Source organism: Mobula birostris, chromosome 15, assembly GCF_030028105.1.
Source record: "Mobula birostris isolate sMobBir1 chromosome 15, sMobBir1.hap1, whole genome shotgun sequence".
NCBI classification, from domain to species: domain Eukaryota; kingdom Metazoa; phylum Chordata; class Chondrichthyes; order Myliobatiformes; family Myliobatidae; genus Mobula; species Mobula birostris.
The window spans coordinates 46,856,071-46,880,532 of NC_092384.1; the positions used below are offsets into that span (position 1 = coordinate 46,856,071).

General features: G+C 42.3%; 1 protein-coding gene across 1 annotated transcript in view; it reads right to left on the reverse strand.

Annotated features, from left to right (window-relative positions):
- zcchc14 (zinc finger, CCHC domain containing 14) overlaps nucleotides 1-24,462 on the reverse strand; it is a 151,634-nt gene that overhangs the window by 80,388 nt on the left and 46,784 nt on the right. The window contains exons 3-4 of the mRNA XM_072279717.1: nucleotides 19,402-19,475; nucleotides 2,478-2,549 (exon numbers count right to left, since the gene is read on the reverse strand). Of these exons, the coding sequence (XP_072135818.1) occupies nucleotides 2,478-2,549; nucleotides 19,402-19,475 (146 nt within the window). The remainder of the gene's footprint in view (nucleotides 1-2,477; nucleotides 2,550-19,401; nucleotides 19,476-24,462) is intronic.

Consider the following 24,462-nt stretch of genomic DNA (forward strand, 5'->3'; position numbering starts at 1 on the left):
TAGCAAGGATGACAGCAGAGCTGAGATGGCTGAAGTTTCTGGGAATAGTTCACAAGGCACAAGATAGATATGCCCCACAGAAGTAGTTGTTCTCAATGGCAGGGGTAGGCAACTATGGCTGACAAGAGAAGCTCAGGTCTGCATAAAAGCCAAGGAAAGGCATATAAGGTAGCAAAAGCAAGTGGGAAGTTGGATGATTGTGAAGCTTTTAAAATCCAACAAAAGGCAATTAAAAAAAGCCTTAAGAAGGGAAGAGATGAAATATGAGGACAAACTAGCCAATAATATAAAGGATACTTTAATTTTTTTCAGTTATACAAAGGTGAGGTGAGAGTTAATATCGGATCATTGGAAAATGATGCTGCTGAGGTAGTAATGGGGGACAAAGAAATGGAAGATGAACTTAATAAGTACTTTGCATCAGTCTTCACTGTGGAAGACGCTAGCAGCGTGCCTGAGGTCGGTGAGTGTCAGGGAGGAGAAGTGAGTGCCATTGCTATTACAAAGGAAAATGTGGTAGGTAAACCCAAAAGGTCTTAAGATGGACGTCACCTTGACCAGGTGGACTACATCCCAGAGTCCTGAGAGAGGTTGCTGAAGAGAGAATGGATGCATGGTCACTATCTTTCAAGAATCACTTGATTTTGGCATGGTCCCACGATTGGAAAATTGCAAATGTCACTCCATTTTTTAAGAAGGGAGGAAATTATAGGCCTCAGTGGTTGGGAAAGTGTTGGAGTCTATTACTAAGGCTAAGGTTTATTTTAATGATAAAATAAGTTAAAAGTCAGCATGGTTTCTGTAAAGGGAAAGCCTTGCCTGACAAATCTGTCAGAGTTATTCAAGGAAGTAACAAGCAGGGTGGACAAAGGAGATTAGATTAGATTAGATTATGAGGACACTCAGTCCTCGTTTATTGTCATTTAGAAATGCATGCATTAAAAAATGCTACAACGTTCCTCCAGAATGATATCACAAGAAAACACAGGACCAACCAAGACTAAAACTGACAAAACCACATAATTATAACATATAGTTACAACAGTGCAAAGCAATATCATAATTTGATAAAGAGCAGACCATGGGCACAGTAAAACAATTCTCAAAGTCTCGATAGACTCATCATCTCATGCAGGCGGCAGAAGGGAGAAACTCTCCCTGCCATGAACCTCCAAGTGCCCCGCCAACTTGCCGATGCAACACCATTGGAAGCACCCGACCGCAGCGGACTCTGAGTCCGTCCGAAAACTTCGAGCCTCCGACCAGCCCCTTCAACACAGCCTCTCTGAGCACCATCCTCTGCCGAGCGCTTCGACCCTACCCCAGCCGCCAAGCAACAAGCAAAGCAAAGGACTTGGGGCCTTCTCCTCTGGAGATTCTGAACCACACAGTAGCAGCAGCAGTGAAGCAGGCATTTCAGAAGTTTCACCAGATGTTGTCTCACGTCTGTCTCCATCAAATCAGGATGGTGCACAGCACCCTACTTGACAAATAACAGACATCATCACCGGAGTGGCCGCTGCGCGCTGCGTCGCGCCGCCATCTTCTCCAGTGCCAGTGGATGTCATTTATTTAGATTTTCAGAAGGCATTTGATAGATGCCACACATGAGGCTGCTTAACAAGATAAAATCCCAAGACATTGCAGGAGAGATACTAGCATGGACAGAGGAATGGCTGGATACTAGCATGGACAGGAGGCAGCGAGTGAGAATAAAAGGAGGCCTTTTCTGGTCGGCTGCCAGTGATACGTGGTGCTCCTCAGGGGTCGGTATTGGGACCACTACTTGTCATATTGTTTGTCAATGCTTTGATGGCTTTGAGGCAAAGTTTGCAGATGATATGAAGACAGGTGGAGGGGTAGGCAGTGCTAAGGAAGCAGTGCGATTGCAGTAGGACTTAAACACATTGAAAGAAAGGGCAAAAAAAGCGGCAGATGGAATACTGTGTTGGGAAATGTATGATAATGCATTTTAGTAAAAGGAACAATAGTACAGACTTATCTAAATGGGGAGAAAATTCAAACATCAGAGGAGCAGAGGGACAGGAGTTGTGAAAATGATAATGAGAGGCATAAATACAGCAGGCAACAGGTATCCTTTCAGCAGGGTCAAAATGTCTAATACTTAAGGCGAGGGGGAAAGTTCAAGGAGCAGTGCAAGGCAAGTTGTTTTCTTAAACACAGAGTGGTGGGTACATGGTATGTAAGCTGGGGTGATAGTGGAAACAAATGTGACAGACTATCTCAGCATAGCAGTAGAAATCTGAATCAGGGCATTACACTACCTACTCACAATTAAGAGGCTTTTAGACAGGCACAGGAATATGCAGAGAAAGCAAGACTATGGACATTGTGCAGGCAAAAGGGATTGGTTTAGTTAGACATTTAATTACTAGTTTAATTAGCTTGGCACAATATCATGAGCCGAAGGGCTTGTTCCTGAGTTGTACCGTTCTATGTTCTATGTTCTCTTTTACCTTTGCAAGAAATTCTTTCAATTCCCGGTAAGACTTGGTTACAAAAGTCACTGAAGCATCTGACCACAGAACCTAGGAATCAGAATAAAATATATACATTTTATAATACAAAACATCTCAAACAGTTTAAGTAACCAATTGCATTTACTTGTGAGAATACTGAAATCATGTTTAGCAGTGACTCTAAATTATAGTTCAAAACATTCACATAAGATCCTATTTCACCAGACTAATGCTACAAAGATGGAAGGCAGCATAACTTAATTTTACTAATATTAATCTTCCACATTGCCACTTCCACAACCTATCAATATGCAATCATTATCCAAAATAAGATTCATAATCGTAATATAGAACTTCAGATCAGATAGACACTTTCATTATCCAAAACACAGAACCGATGAAAACAATCTGGATACTGTTAAATTTCTTTTATTGTGAACGAAGTTTCATTTGTTAAAGATTTTAACATGTTATTCTGATGCGGAGACAAATAATCAGTGATGCAACCTGGGGTCATTTGGTGTTTTGGATCTTTCAACATCAGTCACTTTCGCCCAAGTGACCCAGCCATGGTTGATGAGGCCCTGGCTTGTGCCCCAGCAGCATTGATCTATGGGTCACACTTCTTGATCCACTGCCATCTAGAGGCTCGCTCTAGCAGCCTCTGTGACAGTACTGATGGTCTTTTCTTTGCAGCCCCAGTAATTTCAAGGAGAGAGTAGGTTCTGCACAAAATTAGCACGGTTGAAATGTCTTTAGAACCAGCATGCAAGTCAGTTGCAATTAACTAATTAAAAGAATGGACAGAAAACAGAAAGAGATGTCAGAATTTGAGTCAAGCTTTCAAAAAATATCTGAATTTCATATACAGAATTGAAAGAAAAATTAGGAAAAAATGTCAGATAGAAGAGCCTTTTATTACCATAATGCCCAAATTTTATTTTCTTCCTGTATCTTAGAGCCATCGCTCCATTACCTCTCTTCCTCCAAGCGGGCTTCCAATCATCTGGCTTTGTTGTGTAATTTTTGTTAACTTTCTCCATTTTTAAAACTAAATCTAACTTGCTCTTGCAAATTTTTGATAAATGATGTGTAGTCCGTCCAGAAACCTACTTAGCATGGAAAACAATTATAATCAAGAAAGAAAACATACCAAATTCTCAATAGGTTTGGAGGAGAGAGTTACTTCAGCCTTTTGGGAATTATTTGGCTTATCAGATATCTGATTAGATGTAGAGAGGACATAGACACACAGAACGGAGGAATCTTGAGTCAGTAAATTATGGAAGCTGTTGTTGTGTTATCTGATCTTTTAAAAAGGATTTGTTAAAACCTCCAATCCCAGCAAGTAGCCTGGTGAATCTCTTTTGCAGTGCCTCCATTGTTATAATATCCCTTTTTAAGATACAGGAACCAAAACTGCACACAGTTCACCAAGTGAGGCTGTTCTTTCTTCCAGTCACAAATGAAAATAGTGAACAACTGCAGGCCCAGAACTGATCCCTGTGATATTCCATTAGTTACCTCCTGCCAATCTGAAAATAACCTATTTATTCTAACTCTCTATTTTCTATGAGGTAGCCAGTTTTCAATCCATTCTAACATACTTCCAGATATCGCAGGCTTTTAGTTTATGTATCAGCCTCATGTGCCTTATCAAATGGTTTTTGAAAAGTTAACACACTACATCTACAGGTTCCCCTCCATCAACTTTCCTTGTTACATCCTCAAAGAATTTGAGCAAATTTATTAAACATGATTTAGAATACAGAACATAGAACATTACAGCATTGTATAAACCCTCTAGCCCACTCTGTTGTGCCCACCTTTTAACCAACTAAAATCAGAAGAATCAGAATCAGAATCAGGTTTATTATCACTGGCATGTGTCGTGAAATTTGTTAACTTAGCAGCAGTAGTTTGATGCAATACATAGTATAAAAGAAAAAAATAAATAAATAAATTACAGTATATTGGAGATTAAAAATCGTGCAAAAACAGAAATAATATATATTGAAAAATTGAGGTATGTTCATGGTTTATTGTTCATTTAGGAATCAAGTGGCAGAGGGGAAGAAGCTGTTCTTGAATCACTGAGTGTGTGCCTTCAGACTTCAGTATCTCCTACCTGATGGTAACAATGAAAAAAGGGCATGCCCTGGGTGTTGAGAATCCTCAATAATGGACCCTGCTTTTCTGAGACACTGCTCCTTGAAGATGTCCTAGGTACTTTGCAGGCTAGTATCCAAGATGGAGCCAACTAAATTTATGACCCTCTGCAGCTTCTTTCGGTCCCGTGCAGTAGCCCCCTCCCCACCATACCAGACAGTGATGCAGCCTGTCAGAATGTTCTCCAAGGTACATCTATAGAAGTTTTTGAGTGTTTTGTTGATATAACAAATATCTTCAAACTCTAATGAAGTATAGTCACTGTCTTGCCTTCTTATAGCTGCAACTCCAGCTTAGGTCCTCAGAGATCTTGACACCCAGGAACTTGAAACTGCTCACTCTCTCCACTTCTGATCCCTCTATGAGGATTGGTATGTATTCTTTCATCTTACCCTTCCTGAAGTCCACAATCAGCTCTTTCGTTTTACTGATGTTGAGTGGAAGGTTGTTGCTGCGACACCACTCCACTAGTTGGTATATCTAGTTCCAATTCGCCCTCTTATCTCCATCTGAGATTCTACCAACAATGGTTGTATCATCAGCAAATTTATAGATGGTATTTGAGTTGTGCCTAGCCACACAGTCATGGGTATACAGACAGTAGAGCTAAGCACACACCCCTGAAGTGCACCAGTGTTGATCGTCAGCAAGGAGGAGATATTATCAACAAACTACACAGGTTGTGGTCTTCCGGTTAGGAAGTCAAGGATCCAAATGCAGAGGGAGCTACAGAGTCCCAGGTTCAATAACTCATCAATCAAGATTGGGGGAATGATGGCGTTAAATGTTGTGCTATAGTCGATGACATAGGTGTTTGTATTGTTCAGGTAGTCTAAGGCTGTGTGAAGAGCCATTGGATTGCATCTGCTGTTGACCTATTGTGGTGATAGGCAAATTGCAGTGGGCCCAGGTCCTTGATGAGGCAGGAGTTCAGTCATGACCAACCTCTCAAAGCATTTCATCACTATAGATGTGAGTGCTACTGGGCGACAGTCATTAAGGCAGCTCACATTCTTCTTCTAATCATTCTAACCATTCCCTCCTACATATTCCTCCATTTATTTATCATCCATATGCCCATCTAAGGGTCTGCCAAAATCCATAATGTATCTGCTGCCGTGGCCACAACCACCACTCCTGATAGGGTGTTTGATGTGCCCACCACTCTTTGTGCAAAGAACTTACCTCTGACATCCCTCCTATACCTTCCTCCAATCACCTTAAAGTTATACCTCCCTGCATTAACCATTTCTGTCCTGGGAAAAAGAGCTCTTATCAACTTGTATACCTCAATCAAGTCACCTCACATCCTCTATTGCTCCAAACAGAAAAGCCCAAGCTCACTTAACCTATCATAACAAGACATGCCCTCTAGTCCAGGCTGCATCCTGTTACATCTCCTCCTTACCCTTTCTAAAACTTCCACATCCTTCCTATTGTAAAGGGATTTCGACTTTTATGTTACTGCGGAGGCTAATTAAAATGGCCTCTTTGTTATGTTAATCTGGGGAATGTGGCTTTGTTGTGTTAAACACTGAGAAAGTTTGCGCTAGCAGCTTGTTTTGGTTTAGACTGTGATAAGAAAAATGTTATTAACCAATGGGGATAGTTGTTATGTTTTTGGTGTATTGAAGATACTGTATGTGCGGGGTTTTGGGGGAGAAGGCGGGAGAGCGAGACAGAGGATGGACGAGGTGCTGTGAGGTCCGCTAACGGGGTCGGACCCCGAGAGGGGCATTCGGCGAGGAGCGGAGACGGAGACGGACTCGTGTGGAGCGTCTGGTCGATCACCGTTGTTGGTCCCAGGCGGCCAGTCGAGGTGGTCCGAGGGGTCGCAGGTTGAAGAAGGTGGTCCTTGAGCTCCAACTGTTTTGTGCACGAAATGATTGAACTTTGACAAGTGTGGCACCTTTTTTTTTCCTTTTATATTTTATTCTTTCTTAATTATATAGTTCCAGTAATATCTATAAACTGTAAATCATTTAATTGCATCTGGTGTATTGTCTGTTATTTGGGCGGGGTGGGGTACCTCACACAGCATCCACACAAACTAATTACTCAGTTTGGCGGGGCCAAGGCTGTTTCCCTAGACGACAGCGAGCCGAGCGACCCTGAGGGTGGCCGGGGGGGGGGGGGGCACATTGTGTGGGCTTTGTCCGGGATTGAGTCTGCTGGTATGCTGTGTGGGTGCCCTGTTTAAATCTGTAATGTGTGTCTCTGTGGGTTATTTGCTGGTGATTGCTGTATGCGTGGTGGGTGAGGTCTTTGTTCCAGTTCAGACTAGCATTGATGGGTTGGAGGTGGCACTCGGGGCTGTCCATGCGGTTGGGTGAGAGGGGAAAGAGTGGTCTGATTTGGAGGTAGGGTCTGCGAATGCTCTGGCAGGCTCCGCCTGGCACTTGGGATAGTGTCCACCCCAAGAGAGGCGGAGGCATGTGAGACGTGGGCGGAGCAGATCTTGCAGTTGTTAGATGAGTGGCAGTGCTCGGTTGAGGGAAGAGCAACAGGGATTGGTTGAAAGTTTGAGTAGGCGGGCTGGTGACAGTGTTAGAGCTGTCAGGTTCACCTACACCGTAGTGACAGCTGTTAGTTATTTGAAAGAGGGGGGAAAGTTTTCAGTGTGTCTTCTCTGGCTAGGAGGGCGGCTAAATTGCTTGCAGTGCCAGGGGGATCAGCCCCTCCTTCAGTTGTTCAGCTGAGCAGAGAAGTGTCGGGAAACTTAGTGGAGGTCCAGTGAGGGGAACGGCTTGGGGTCTCTGGGGAAGCTCGTTCCCAGCAACGTACCGATGAACTTCCGAAAGGAAAAGACCCTATTCCTGAAGGCCTAGAGGGGCCACGCCCCAGGGTGTCACTATGGATAGAGGGAAGCGATGCTAAAGCTATCCTCGACCCCGGGGCACAGATCAAGCTGTTGTACAGTTCGTTTTACAACCGGTGTCTGAAGCATTTATCCTTGACAACCACAAGGGCAACGGAGACTTTGGGTATTAGTGGCAGTAGTTATCCAGAAGACGATGATTGGTTAATGACCCTGGAGTTCATGGGGGCATTGTCTGGGCACCCAGTGTGTCGAGTTGCTTCTGAGGACGTGTGTAGCAGCCTTGAGCCAGTACCGAATTTAAACGACACCCGGCGGTGGTACGGCTTGGGGAAAGTAGCTGAGGGTGAGACCCTCTTAGTAGATGCTCCGAACTACCACGAGGGAGGGTAGTTGACCGCTGAAGACACCTCAGTGAGAGAGAGGTCGTGGCAACTGGACCCTAGCGGCGTGGAAGATGAAGGCAGTGTGTGTGTGGATTATGTGATGTGGTTTAATGTGCTGCATCTGAGGAGTGGATGTTGCCAGATCCTGAGGAGTGCGGCTGTTGAGCTGAAGATGGCCGTTACTAGTTCCCCAGGATTCTTCCGATCCGAAAAGATGCCCAAGGGCATATCCGGAGCCCCTGCATCCTTCCCGCGGATCATGAGGAAGACCACGGGGGAAGAGAAGGTGTGTGGAGTTTTGACGTATGTGGATGACCGCCTAGAGCTTGAATTCACCTGGGGGGACTATGAGGCGAGGCGAGTGGTTGAGCCCGGGCGACCGAAGTGAAGTGTCAAATGTGGAGGGGTTTTTGGCCGAAGGAGTTTGGTGCAATGTGAGAAAAATGACCCGACATACCAGTTGAACTTCCTGGTGTTGGGAAGAGACGGTGGCGGACCGGGGGATGGAAACCCAGGTCGTCAATCTAAATGAGACACAGGGAAGTGAGGGGATTTGCACCACACTGCGGTCATGTACTGATGAATTAATCCAGCGAGAAGAAACAATGACCCACCTTCGAAGGGGTCAGCAGAAACTCAAGACGTCCATTCAGAACAGATTGGAAGACTTACAAGTTGGGGAAGATCAAGGAAGTGTTCTGACTAAGGTCAACAGAAAACCGAGAGCCCAGGGAGGGGAGTTTGACTACACTCCCGAGGAGGTGAAGAAATGGAGGACAGATCTCAGAAAAGGGAGGCGGACGCTTGAAAGGAACCTGAAGGTGACTATCGGGAGTTTAAATGGTGGAAAAGCTGAAAGTCGACCTGGAAGACGTCCTCAGGAAGAAACAACCAGAGGCTGAACATTCTTTAACTGCTGCTTTTCAGGTCAGGATGGAAGAAGCTGGTGGGGTAACTGCATCCCAGATTGAGATGGCCAGGAACCCTTAGTCAGAACTGCTGAGGCTGTGGCAAGAGTTGAAGGAGTCCCCAAAGAAACTGACGTCTCAACTGCAGGAGGCTGAAGGGGTAGCCCCGGCTAAATGTTTCAGTTTGGAGAAACTCAAACAGCAGCTACCGATCGAAGGAATGAGAAACGATAGGGACTCGAAGGATGATGTGCTGCACATGTGGTGGTGATTGAGGAAGAGACCTTTGGCCCTTCTCCCACTGAGTCAGGTGTAGTGGGGAGGGCTAGCTGTGGGCAGACTGAGTTACAGCAGGATCAGGAAGGAGGAGAGGCGGGGCCCCGAACACGGAACAGGGGGCTCCGAGCTGTAGTGGTGGCCTGAGTGAGAGAGGAGTTGGCAAGCAGGCCCGAGGTATCCCTAGTAGTGTCTGAGCCTTTTGGGTTTAGGTGAGGGGGTACAGAGGTCTCAGAGGGTTAAGAAGCTCCCAGATAGGTTGGCCTATGTAGTGCCCATGGGACGGGAGTAAGGTCCACTGTTTGGGGAGCACTGTCACCGTGTGTTGTGTGTCTGCAGCACTGGTTGGCTAGTTATTTAGAAGTCATGAGGACATGACTTTATTTGGTGGGGGGGGAAGAGTGTAAGGGGTTTCGACTTTTATGTTACTGCGGAGGCTAATTAAAATGGCCTCTTTGTTATGTTAATCTGGGGAATGCGGCTTTGTTGTGTTAAACGCTGAGAAAGTTTGCGCTAGCAGCTTGTTTTGGTTTAGACTGTGATAAGAAATATGTTATTAACCAATGGGGATAGTTGTTATGTTTTTGGTGTATTTGAAGATACTGTATGCGCGGGGTTTTGAGGGAGAAGGCGGGAGAGCGAAACAGAGGATGGACGAGGTGCTGTGAGGTCCGCTAATGGGGTCGGACCCTGAGAGGGGCATTCGGCGAGGAGAGGAGACGGAGACGGACTCGTGTGGAGCGTCTGGTCGACCACCGTTGTTGGTCCCAGGCGGCCAGTCGAGGTGGTCCGAGGGGTCGCAGGGTGAAGAAGAAGGTCCTTAGGCTCCAACTGTTTTGTGCACGAAGAGATTGAACTTTGATAAGTGTGGCGCCTTTTATTTTCCTTTTATATTTTATTCTCTCTTAATTATATAGTTCCAGTAATATCTATAAACTGTAAATCATTTAATTGCATCTGGTGTATTGTCTGTTATTTGGGCGGGGTGGGCTACCTCACACAGCATCCACTCAAACTAATTACCCAGTTTGGTGGGGCCGAGGCTGTTCCCTAGACGACAGCGAGCTGAGCGACCCTGAGGGTGGCCAGGGGGGCTACACTATAATGAGGTGACCAGAACTGAAGACAATACTCTAAGTGTTGTTTTACCAGGGTTTTATAGAACTGTAACATTACGTTGTGGCTCTTGAACTAAATCCCTTGATTAATGAAGGCCAACATCTTTTTAACCACCCTATCAACTTGCACAGCAACTTTGAGGAATCTTTGGGCATGGACCCCAAGTTCCCTCTGTTCATCATACTGCTAATAATCTAATCATTGACAATGTATTCTGCCTTAAAATTCAACCTTCGAGATTGAAGCACTTTACACTCTTCCAGGTTGAACTGCATCTGCCATTTCCCAGCCTAGCTCTGCATTCTGTCAATGTCCCAGTGCAATCTGCAGAAACCCACCACACTATCCACGATTTCACCAATCTTTATATCACCTGCAAACTTACTAACCCAGCCTGCCACTTCCTCATCCAAGTCATTTATAAAATTCCCTGAGCAGGGGTCTTGGAACAGAAACCCCCAAAACATCACTGATCACCTCCAGACTGAATACTCTCCATTTACTACCACTCTCTGCCTTCTATCCTAATTGCTGGAATAGGGAGATTGTCCTCTCAAGAGAGGGTAAACAACTTGGATTTACATTCAATGGCATTTACAAAAACAAGGGGTGACGCTAATCATAGATATATGGATCAGCATGATAGCAAAGTGGTTAGCATCACACTTTACAGTACCAGCAACCAGGTTTATTTCCCATCGCTGACTGTAAGGAGCTTACACATTCTCCACATGACTGCATGGGTTTCCTCCAGGTGCTCCCACAGTCCAAAGACATACAGTTAGTAAGTGATTGTAAATTGTCTTGTGATTAGGCCAAGGTTAAATCGGGTGTTGCTGGGCGGTGCTGCTCAAAGGGCCTATTACAAACAGAATAAAAATATAAAACCCTAAGAGGACTTGACAGGGTAGATGCTGAGAGGTTCCACAAACAAGAGGATAGCTACAAAATTAATGGTCAGTTATTTAAAACTATGTACAAATTTCTCTGAGAGGGTAGTGAATCTCTGGAATTCTTTGCTCCTGAATGTGGTGGAAGCCAGATCATTCAATATACAAATAATTGAAAAATCGAGGAACTAGGAGTTATGTGGAACTGGGACAGAGGGGAATTCAGGCTACCATAGATAAGTCATAATCATATTGAATGGTGGGGGAAACACTGAAGGGGCAACTGGCTTACTCCTGTTCAAATTCAGGTTGCGAACAAACTGTTAAAATTTCAAGATTGCGATCTAAGTAATCAAAGTACATGCACATTAAGATTCAACCAAAACAATTACCAAAGCCATAAAGCTTACTAAGAACTCTTACTTGAGTGAAACATCTCAGTTGGATAAAATTAATGAAAAAGTACAAACCAAAATACCAACAAACTTAGGTCTATTAAGAACACAAAGGCATGTATTGAGATCAAGAAAATGCCTGCTACTGATTTCAAGACTGCGTGGTCGGTTTGATTGAACATGTGAATGATTGAAAGAGTTAATGGGATGCACAGTCTTTTTTAATCAAAAGAAACATGAAACTTGTAATAAATTACAAAAACATGATAGAGACAGTAAAAAGTCTAAAGAGTAAATCTCTGTACTAATCAAATGAACAAAAAAAAACAGTAATTCAATCGAAGTTACAGACACAAACTGCTGGAGGAACTTGTGTTTGTGTGTTACTCTGGATTTCCAGTACCTGCAGAATCTCTTGTGTTTTTAATTCAATCGAAGTGCATTGTTCAGGGCTCAGAAACAAACTGAGTCAGTTTCAGGCGACGCAGCCATGACTTCAAGTGGGTAGTCTTCTAATAACACTACTTCCAGACTCCGCTCAGGGGAACATCTACTTCTGAAGCTCCATTCAAGAAATTACAGCTCATATCAAGCAGTCTCCCTGAACAGCGATGCCATCTGAACTTACAAATGAGAACTACAGCCTACATTGGACAGTCCTCTGTGAAAGTGCCACCATCTGAGCTCCAAAGAATTACAGTATGAACATGACATGTACTCTGTGGTGGCCCTGACTCAAGTGAAGGTGATACTGATGAAACAATACGATTGACAGCTATGTCAGTTTGCTGTAATAAAGACCACACAAGTGAAGACACGCAAGACTGAAAATGAAACCACTGCTAATCGATGTACAATGGCAGATCTATCAATCATTTTCAATGCTCTAAGCCTGTCACACAGGTGGTTCACATTCACTGATATGGGCAATGGATTCTGGTCAGTACCATTGGCACCTGAATGCCAATCACAGTTGGCTTTTACAATTGATGATCAACAATATCAGAAGACGAGGCTACCACAAGGACTACACAACATTCCCACTGTCTCTCACATGGTTCTGAGATCTTCCAGACCTTGATTCGACTATCATACAAATGTGAATGATATCCCGATTGCATCCGATGCTGCAGACAGCATGAATATGAGGTGCTTTATTTGCTCAATTATCTGTTCTCTGAGAATCACAAAGCAAATCTAGATAAGGCACAACTACAACAAGAAGAAGTAATTTACTTGGGACAAAAAACTTAATGGCAAAAGCCATTAAGTCAGCAAAACCTCCCACAATAGTTCAGCAACTCCAGTCATTTCTGAGTTTGTGGAATGACAACAGAGCATTCATCCACTCATATGCTGAAATTGCTCAGCCAATCAATTATCTGCATTCAAGACAACCATGTCACTTTTGATGAAGAACAGCTGAAAGCATTTCAAACTTTAAAAGCAGCATTGCATCCTGCATCTGCATTAGGAATCCATAATGCAGGTAAATCATTCACTGTGTATGTCAATGAGGAAAACATGATAGCAGTTTTAACTCAAGGACATGGAGATGAACAGTGTCCTGTTGGCTATCACTCTGCTAAAGGCATGATTCTATATATCGCTGGCTCCTCAATGATTGAAATAGGAATCTGAATGGCTGGATGAGCAGTTGTTTATGAAACTGAAGTGCTGGCAGGAAGCACGGCTACTGGTACCTCTGTGCAGCAGGCAAAACTTAAAGCTTTGATTGAAGCCTGTAAGTTAGCAGAAGGAAGATCAGCTAATATCTACACTGATTCTTGATACCTTTTTTGAATTGTTCATGATTATGCAAACTTATGGGGACAAAGATGATTTCTTACTGCAGTAGGAATCCCAGTCAAGAATGGCCAACTAATACAAGAAGTTATGGATGTCATACAACTGCCATGAGAAGATGCTATATTAAAATGAAAAAGCCACTCCAAAATGACTACAATGGAAAACCGTGGAAATGCATTTGTGGACAAAACTGCAAAAACAGCAGCACAGCAAGAAATAAAGGAAATAAAAGAATTATCAAGAATGTATGTAGTGAATCCAAGAACTGGTATTATGGAAACAAAGTTGAACTCTGTATCACAGATGAACATACTGGATATCTGGGAATTGAAAGCTCAATGCTCCAGACAGAAAAAGTGGTTCTGGATGGAGAATGGTGGTAAGTTAAATAGTGATGGAGTATAGATACTTGTCACGGACTAGTAGCTCCAACTGAGCTGCTTCTTTACTGGGCACAGCAAATACACTCCCAAGGTCATACTGGAGTGCAAAAGATGATTGACAGATTCTCCCCATGGTGATGGAATCCAAAGTTCAGGGCACAAGCTCAACAAATGTTTGAAAGATGCATGACATGCCAGAAAACAAATTCTGGAGTAGTGGAAAAGCTATCACAATTAGGTGCTCCTGCCCCACCTGGTCCATTTGTACATTTACAAGTAAACTACATCCCTTTCACCAAGGTGTCAAAAATACTCAGACATACTGCTAATAGTGGACCAGTATGAGGTGGGTGGAAGCTAATCCAGCAAGGAAAGCCAATACCACACAAAAGGCAAAAACTCTGATCAAGGACTATATTCATAGATGGGACTCTGACCAAGGAACACATTTCACTGGGAGTGTGTGTCAGGAATTATGTCAATTGATGAATATTGAGAGGACTTTTCATTGTCCACATCGCCTAGACCAAGATTCCCAACCTTATTTTATGCCATGAACCAATGCCACTAAGCAAGGGGTCCATGGACACCAGGTTGGGAATCCCTGTTCTAGAGTCATCAGAATAAGTTGAGCGAATGAATGGAATCATGAAGCAATGATTGACAAGTGTCATGAAGAAGGCATACCATGGCCTACAGCTCTTCCTATGCTCTTACGTAACATCAGAGCAAACCCAAACAAGGAAACTAAACTACAGTAAGTCCATTTGACGTGATAACAGGGGACCCTTGATCCCAGAGAGGCTGATGTTTATGGCAGACAGTTTAATTGACTATTGTGTGAAAGTAGCTCAAGCAGTACAGTCTGCTTCTCAACAGATTTCTGCTGCTTGGAGTGATCCAACAGATGAGCGACACACTATTTCCTGCCAAATAGGTCCCAGTTATGAAACTGCAAAGGGACCACTAAAAGCTGGACGGGAAGGTCCTTATCGAGTGCTGTTAATTATCAACTCACAGTGAAAGTAGAAGGTAAGTGGGTACACGCAAGTCACTGGAAGCATACTAAGTGTTACCAGACAAAGACAACAAGTGCAATGGTGCATGTAATAGCAACCTTTCTTAGTCACAGTGTATACTCTTCTTGGGCTACAGTAAGCAAATCACTAAGCAACCGTAAGACTTCAAGCAAGTTAATAGCTAATGGACATTATGATGTTTATTGTGATAGTCGTCGTCGTCGTCTTCTTCTTGTTTTACTATGGCAGTCGGCACCCAACTTAATGGTGCGTTACCGCCACGTATTGTGATATTACTTGCTGTTGTTTTTATCCTAGTTTCCCTATCCATAATGTGCCAGTTGAGATGACTCATGATGTATACTTGCCAATATCACATGAATTTGCTGATGCAGTTAATGACTCCAACTGCTGGGTATGTCAATATATACCACACACTTCAAAATATTCACTAATGCTAGGCACCCCTACAGATTCAGAACATGCACTCTCTTTATTAAGTATTCCAGGAATGGTGATGCAGACATTATGCCTGTGATTTATTATTCTCAAGGGAGACCTAAATATATAATGATCATGCCACCCACATACCATCATAAACTGGATCATTTATGTAAATATAATTTAGGGAATATCATACCTGACCCTATTCATGTTCTATCCTGGGATACATCTTCTAATGTTCATGACAAAGCTATTACGTCCTTTCGTGTGTTTACAGTAAACGCTACCTTATGCCTGAGTGCATAAGGTACCATTCCTGTAGGGTATAGTTTATACAATTACATTATCCTAAATGGGTAATGATTCTGGAATTTTAGTGACAATCAGAAAAATATTACAATCCAACAGAACTCTCATAAAGGCGTAAGAAATGGTCTAAGTTCATGGAACAGTATGTACTTTATGTGTGGAAATGGAGCCTCCACCTCTCTTACACTTAATTGTTTAGGATCTTTTTATTTAGGGTAAGTTTTTCCTGCCGTGAGACATATGCTCACCTTACCTTTACCGAGCCCCCTCACCCACCTCCCAAATTTAAAAGTAAACAAGATAGTTCAGAAGGAGGTAGTTTTGTATCAATTCTGTTCACATTTTATGGTGTTGCAAGAAGTATGAGAGGTAAGCAATGAGAAGCCTTGGGAAAAGTAACAAAAGAAATTGTTGCCATGTGCTAAGATGGTTCCTCAAAATCATATGGCTTTAGATCTTTTCATAGCAGTTAAGGGAGGAGCGTGCTGAAATGTGGCAAGAAATGTTGTACTTACGTACCAGACAAATCTGAAAACATAATTAATTTGGAAAAGATCGGTCGACGTTTCGGGCCGGAACCCTTCATCAGGACTGTGGAGGGAAGGGGCAGAGGCCCTATAAAGAAGGTGGGGGGGAGGGTGGGAAGGAGAAGGCTGGTCAGTTCCAGGTGAAAAACCAGTAAGGGGAAAGATAAAGGGGTGGGGGAGGGGAAGCAGGGAGGTGATAGGCAGGAAAGGTGAAGAAAGAATACGGGAAAACACAATGGGTAGTAGAAGGAGGCGGAACCAAAAGGGAGGTGGTAGGCAGCTGGGGGAGGGGGCAGAGTGACATAGGGATAGGGGAAGGGAGGGGGAGGAGTTGTGCTGTGAGTGTTGCTTTGACAGCATCTGCAGATTATTTTGTGCTTAACATAATTAATTTGGCTGATCATATTTGTAAAGCAGTTAAAATACATCATTTCCCATTGTGTTTTCCCCTATTCCTTCTTTACCTTTCTTGCCTATCACCTCTCTGCTTCCCCTCCCCCACCCCTGTATCTTTCCCCTTACTGGTTTTTCACCTGAAACTTACCAGCCTTCTCCTTCCCACCCTCCCCCCACCTTCTTTATAGGGCCTCTGCCCCTTCCCCTTTCAGTCCTGATGAAGAGTTCCGGCCCAAAGCGTTGACTGATCGTTTCCACGGATGCTGCCCGACCTGCTGAGTTCCTCCAGCGTGTTGTGAGTGTTGCTTTGACCCAGCATCTGCATTGTGTTTACAATCTCATAGAAGGGATTTCTTTGATTGGATTCATTCAAGTGAGGTATTGCACTTTGGAAGGACAAACCAAGGTAGAACATACAAGGTAAATGGTAGGGCACTGAGGAGTGCAGTAGAACAGAGGGTTCTGGGAATAAAGATACAAAGTTTCCTAAAAGTGGCGTCACAGGAAGATAGGGTCATAAACAGAGCTTTTGGTACATTTGGCCTTTATAAATCAAAGTATTGATTTTAAGAGTTGGAATGTTATAGTGAGGTTGTATAAGGCATTGGTGAGGCCGAATTTGGAGTATTGTGTGTAGTTTTGGTCACCAAATTACAGGAAGGATATTAATAAGGTTGAAAGAGTGTAGAGAAGGTTTACAAGGATGTTGCCGGGACTTGAGAAACTGAGTTACAGAGAAAGGTTGAATATGTTAGGACTTTATTCTCTGGAGCATAGAAGAATGAGGGGAGATTTGATAGTATATAAAATTATGATGGGTATAGATAGAGTGAATGCAAGCAGGTTTTTTCCACTGAGGCTAGGGGAGAAAAAGACCAGAGTACATGGGTTAAGGGTGAAGGGGGAAAAGTTTAAAGGGAACATTGGAGTGGGGGGGGCGCTTCTTCACACAGAGTGGTGGGAGTGTGGAATCAGCTGCCAGATGAAGTGGTAAATGCGGGCTCACTTTTAATATTTAAGAAAAACTTGGACAGGTACATGGATGAGAGGTGTATGGAGGGATATGGTCCAGGTGCAGGTCAGTGGGACTAGGCAGAAAAATGGTTCGGCACAGCCAGAAGGCCTGTTGCTGTGCTGTAATGTTCTATGGTTCTAAGTCTTGGAAGCTGGGGTTACTCAATATTCAGAATCATATTATTCATACTAATATGCCTTATCATAATTTATCTTTTTTAACTTGCTTAAAGCCAATCATTAACAGAATAGTTCAAACTCTTGTAAGTGTAGTACCTACAAATCTGCCTAACTATGACGTGATCTTATGAATACTTTGAGGAATATATACATATATACCCTCTGATATTTTGTCACCTAAGTAGTTGTTGATTATTTTACACATTTTACCAAAAGTTTCTCTGCCCCTGGATTTTCAGATGTAATGAATCTAAACATGTGCTTTAGAATCAAAGGGGGGACTTGTTGGATTTGACTATTTAATTACCTGCTTGTATTTTAAGCAGCCTTTACATGCATGGCAGATTAATATGCCCCTGGTGGCTATACAAAGTATAATTCTGGACATTTCTTAGCTTCTCTGTACCCAAAGAGTATTCCTCATTGGCTGATTTTATACCAACATTTTCTAATTGGAATATCCTTGTCTATGAAATTTTCCTATTTTTAGATTTTTAAAAAAGTAGCTGTATTATGTCAGGTGCCATCTCTTTCTTCCAGCTTCCCTTCTTCAAGTAGAAGACTTCCGTCCCTGTTTGTTTCATCTTCCTTTTGTTCTATCAATTCTTAATAAAGCTATCAAGAAGCAACAAGTTTATGCCTTGACCCTGACTTCTAAAACAACCTTGGATTTCAACACCAAAATCCAACACCAGCAACAATAAAGAAAGCATCAGGGTATGCATCAAAGTCTAAATAAATTTATTATCAAAGTACATATACGTCACCATATACTACCTTGAAATCAAAGTAAACTGCATAAAAGAAACATTTGTTTTAAATGCACATAAGAGTTTTGTTTTAGTAAATCAGTACATGGCAAGCCCAGCAAGAGATGGTACTTGACTTAGTTTTAAGTCTGAACAAATGAAAAATGTGCCTGCAAGAGATCATATTATGGACACTATGTAAAGTTTACATAGGTCTTCTTACACTCATGTAGAACTTGAATATTTTATTAACTTTGCTGTTGAATTCTACTTTGCACTCATCTTTGTATTTTCCATCTCTGACTCTTCTCTTTCCTTCATGAGATACTCTATCTCAGCAGATGACATAGCCATAACATCCATGACAGGTGTACAGAATGCCACAGCTAGTTTGAATCTAATTCTTCCTATTCTGCCTCCTGCAAGCACTTCATTCTATTTTCCTAGTTTCTCAGTATCTGTCATAATTGTTCTGATAATGAGATTTCCCACACAGATATACTCTTTCTTCTTATACCATAGTGGACAGAACCCATGACCATATCTCATCTATTTCTTATACCTGCAGTCTCATCCTGTAGAGCTGATCCTGATCTTCTAGCTTAATACTCATCCCTCTTCTGTTCTGGCTTCTCTCTTTGTGACCTCCTCCACTGCTAGTATGAGGACCAAGGTAAACTACAGGAACAGTACCACATCCATCTGTGAAATTTGCAGCTGTCTCTAATAAACACGGAATTTTCCAACATCGGGTAAGTTGCTCATCACTGCTTTCCATTATGCCAAAGTTCCTTTCGCACCTTGTTTCCATAATATTCCTTACAAATGGTTTGTACTCATGCTCCTTACCACTTCATCTGTCTTCACCTTTGTCCATACAGTATTTTTTTACTACACTTCTCTGCTTCCCCCAGCTGTTTTGAAAATGTAAGCCCTTCCCTCTTTTCATTTCTGAGGAAGATCTCTGACCTGAAACTTTAATCTCCTTCTCATTCCACAGATGCTGCTTGACTCTGAGTTCTTCTAGCATTTTCTATTTTGTTTTGAATTCCAGCAACTTCAGTTTTATATTTTCCAAGAAATTATTCATGTTTTCATGTGCTACAAAAACAAATCATAGAGATCTTTACCTCAAAGGAATATTCCGTCATTTTGTCATTCTTCTTGTGTTGTAATCCTTTAAGATCTATTCTCTCAATGCTTACTGAAAAAGAAAAATGGGACAATATTTGAGAAATATTCTTTGTTACAGATCATATAGCAATATTACGTGAATGAAACTTGGGAAAAGTAATGTGTATTCAATAGCTTGTGATACTTGAGGAAACCATAAATTGTTGATATAGTCTATTGTATTGTATTCCAAACACAAGACCATTTGCTGTCTTGTATTTCAACAATTATAAAACCATGTCAACTTAATAAATAGAAAGCTGGTGTTGTTAGTGAGGCAGATAGTCTTGGGTTAGAGAATGAAATTAACTGATAATTTGGGAAGAGCAATAACAGATGAGAGCAAGATGATATTTTTTGATAGGTCTCATAAAAGTAGGTCATAAACCATGAATGTTAGTTGCTGGGGAATATTAAGGACATGGAGCTTGGTATACAAGTACCTATTCTCCAAAGGTGGTGCCACAATTGGCATGGAAGCCTTCATTAGCTAGGGCACAGAATACAAGAACATAGAGATCATAGTTCAAAACTTTGGTTAGACCACAGCTGGAGATTTGTGCAGTTTGACTCGCCACACTATGGCAGCGCAATTTTGCAATGAAGAGGGTGAAAAGATTCACTACGATGTTGCCTGGGATGGAACACTTCAGTTACAAGGACAGACTGGATAGGTCTGTTTTCTTTGGAGCAGAGGCAGCTAAGTGATGCACAAAACTTAAGAGGGGTATGATACAGTGCATAATTTTGAACTTTTTCCCCTTTACCGAGATGTCTAAAACCAGAGGGCACTCATTGAAGGGAAGTGTAAAGCAGTTAGGGTTTAAATAAAATAACATCTCTCATAATAGTATTTTGCTTCCCAATGTAATTTTATGGAAAGCTGTTGTTTTTTGCTATTTTCTCAGAACTCGATGAATAACAACTGCAGAAATTCTAGGCATATCTAAGTGAGAAATTATTAGGTAACATAAATTTCCTTTTCCCAGTTTCTGTGCTGGACTTCTCCATGACTCTAAGATGCTCAAGACTCACAGATATTGCTGTTTCAAAGGCAAATAAAGAGTGGATAGAGATGGACGTCTTTCTACCATGTGTGTTTCAAATCAAAATCCCAATTAATCAGTGCAAGAAGTGATGTAAAAAAAAACAGCTTACAAACAGGAAGGGATATTTGTACAAAATGAACAGTGCCTCTAAAGGCTAAACAACATTATGTAAATTTCCTTTTCCCTCAGGGTCCTTAAACATGTTCATCCCTTATGATGCCTAAATACCAGCTCCAAGTCTTCCAGTGGAAGCATCAGGCATTCATCCTTTGCAAAGAGTTTTTAAATCCTGCAAAAACAGTGGTCTCATTAGTCAACATGTCAATTCAAAACACAAAGATTCAGCACCCTGTCCAACTAAATCATATTCTTTCTATAGCATGGTGACCAGAACCATACTCAACACCCCAAGTTCAATGTAACCAAGGATTTGTATAATTATAATTTGGCATCCCAACTCCTCTACTCAATAATCGGATTCCAATTCCAACCTTCATTGTCCACTATACCATCAATGTTGGTGTCATCTGCAAATTCACTTATCACGTACTTACATTCTCTTACAAATCATTAATATATAACAAACAATAAAGGACCCTGAAATTATCTCTGCAGCATATCGTCAGATTACAGGTCTTCAATTTAAAAGGTAATCCTCCGCTACCACCCTCTGTCTCTTATCACAAAGCCAATGTTATTTCCCATTTGTTATTTCATCCTTGGTCCCATGTATTCTAATCTTCTGGTTAGACATTTCTGGTCTCTTAGCCTTTGCTGTATCCAATTTTCATTGAATCGGCTTAATACTAGGCTCTATTACTGTAGGGTAACACAAGTGGTGGAAATGTACATAATTCACAACTACTGACATTGAGTTGGGGTTTCACTAAGATGCTGGTCTGAAGTGGTGACTTATTTACAAAAATGGTTTTTAGTGTGCTATGTATTCAGCTTTTGGTGTACAATAAATGAGTTGCTATGGCTTTTCTACAACATAAAACATCTCTGCTGTTTTATTTGAAAACCTACATTACAATAAGATGTCAAGGCAAAAATCATGATGTAGCATTAATTTGGCTTCTCTGGCTGAATATGGTTGGAAATGTTTCAGTGAGGTCTTTAGATTTAAGACCATAAGACATAGGAGCAGAGTTAGGCCATATGGCCCATTGCATCTGCTCTGTCATTCAATTATGGCTGATCCTTTGTTCCCTTTCCCAGCTCCACTCTCAGCCTTCTCCCCATAACCTTTGATGCCGTGGCCAATCAAAAACCTATCAATCTTCACCTTAAATACACCCAGCATCCTGGCCTCCAAAGGTGCCTGTGGTAACAAATTCCACAAATTCACCATCCTCTGGCTAAATAAATTTCTCTGCATCTCTATTTAAAATGGACACCCTTCTATCCTGAGGCTGTACCCTCTTGTTCTCAACTCCCCCATCATGGGAAACATTCTTTCTACATCTATACTGTCTAGGCCTTTCAACATCCGAAAGGTTTCAATGTGATCCCCATTCATCCTTCTAAATTCCAGCGAGTACAGGCCCAGAGCCATCAAATATTCCTCATATGATAACCCTTTCATTCCTGTAATCATCCTTGTGAACCTCCTCTGAACCCTCTTCAATGCCAGCACATCTTTGTTTACATAAGGTGCCCAAAACTGTTCACAATACTCATGTTAAGACCTCACCAGTGCCATAAGACCATAAGACAAAGGAGCACAAGTCGGCCATTTGGCCCATCGAGTCTGCTCCGCCATTTTATCATGAGCTGATCCATTCTCCCATTTAGTCCCACTCCCCCGCCTTCTCACCATAATCTTTGATGCCCTGGCTACTCAGATACCTATCAATCTCTGCCTTAAATACACCCAATGACTTGGCCTCCACTGCCGCCTGTGGCAACAAATTCCATAGATTCACCACCCTCTGACTAAAAAAATTTCTTCGCATTTCTCTTCTGAATGGGCGCCCTTCAATCCTTTAAGTCATGCCCTCTCGTACTGGACTCCCCCATCATGGGAAACAACTTTGCCACATCCACTCTGTCCATGCCTTTCAACATTCGAAATGTTTCTATGAGGTCTCCCCTCATTCTTCGAAACTCCAAGGAATACAGTTCAAGAGCAGGCAAACATTCCTCATATGTTAACTCTCTCATTCCCGGAATCATTCTAGTGAATCTTCTCTGTACCCTCTCCAATGTCAGCACATCCTTTCTTAAATAAGGAGACCAAAACTGCCCACAGTACTCCCAAGTGAGGTCTCACCAGCACCTTATAGAGCCTCAACATCACATCCCTGCTCCGATACTCTATTCCTCCAGAAATGAATGCCAACATTGCATTCGCCTTCTTCACCACTAACTCAACCTGGAGGTTAACCTTAAGGGTATCCTGTATGAGGTCTTTCAAGTCCCGTTGCATCTCAGAGCATAACCATACACTTTCCAACATTGTATTTCATTTGCCACTTCTTTGCCCATTCTTCCAATCTATCCAAGTCTCTCTGCAGACTCTCTGTTTCCTCAGCACTACCGGCCCCTCCACCTATCTTCGTATCATCAGCAAATGTAGCCACAAAGCCATCTATTCCATAATCTAAATTGTTGATGTACAATGTAAAAAGAAGTGACCCCAAAATGGACCCCTGTGGAACACCGCTGGTAACTGGCAGCCAACCAGAATAGGATCCCTTTATTCCCACCCTCCGTTTCCTGCCAATCAGCCAACGCTCTATCCACGTATGTAACTTTCCCGTAATTCCATGGGCTCTTATCTTGTTAAGTAGCCTCATGTGTGGCACCTTGTCAAAGGCCTTCTGAAAATCCAAATATACAACATCCACTGCATCTCGCTTGTCTAGCCCGCTCGTAATTTCCTCAAAAAATTGTAATAAGTTTGTCAGGCAGGATTTTCCTTTAAGGAATCCATGCCTATCTTGTCATATGCCTCCAGGTACTCTGTAACCTCATCCTTGACAATTGACTCCAACAACTTCCCAACCACCGATGTCAAGCTAGCAGGTCTATAATTTCCTTTTTGCTTCCTTGCCTCCTTCTTAAATAGCGGAGTGACATTTGCAATCTTCCACTCCTCTGGAACCATACCAGAATCTATCGACTTTTGAAAGATCATCACTAATGCCTCCGCAATCTCCACAGCTACTTCCTTCAGAACACGCGGGTGCATTCCATCTGGTCCGGGAGATTTATCTACCTTTAGACTATTCGGCTTCCTGAGTACTTTCTCTGTCGTAATTGTGACTGCACACACTTCTCTTCCCTGTCACCCTTGAGTGTCTGGTATACTGCTGATGTCTTCCTCAGTGAAGACTAATGCAAAGTACTCGTTCAGTTCCTTCGCCATCTCCGTATCTCCCATTACGATTTCTCCAGCATCATTTTCTATCGGTCCTATATCTGCTCTCACCTGTCTTTTACTGTTTATATACTTGAAAAAGCTTTTAGTATCCTCTTTGATATTATTTGCTAGCTTCCTTTCATAGTTATTCTTTTCCCTCTTAATGACCTTCTTAGTTTCCTTTTGTAAGGTTTTAAAAACTTCCCAATCCTCTGTCTTCCCACTAATTTTTGCTTCCTTGTATGCCCTCTCCTTTGCTTTAACTTTGGCTTTGAACCATACCATAGAAACCATAGAAACTACAGCACAGAAACAGGCCCTTTGGCCCTTCTTGGCTGTGCCGAACCATTTTCAGCCTAGTCCCACTGATCTGCACATGGACCATATCCCTCCATACACCTCCCATCCATGTATCTGTCCAATTTATTCTTAAATGTTAAAAAAGAACCCGCATTTACCACCTCGTCTGGCAGCTCATTCCATACTCCCACCACTCTGTGTGAAGAAGCCCCCCCCTAATATTCCCTTTAAACATTTCCCCCCTCACCCTTAACCCATGTCCTCTGGGTTTTTTTTTCTCCCCTTGCCTCAGTGGAAAAAGC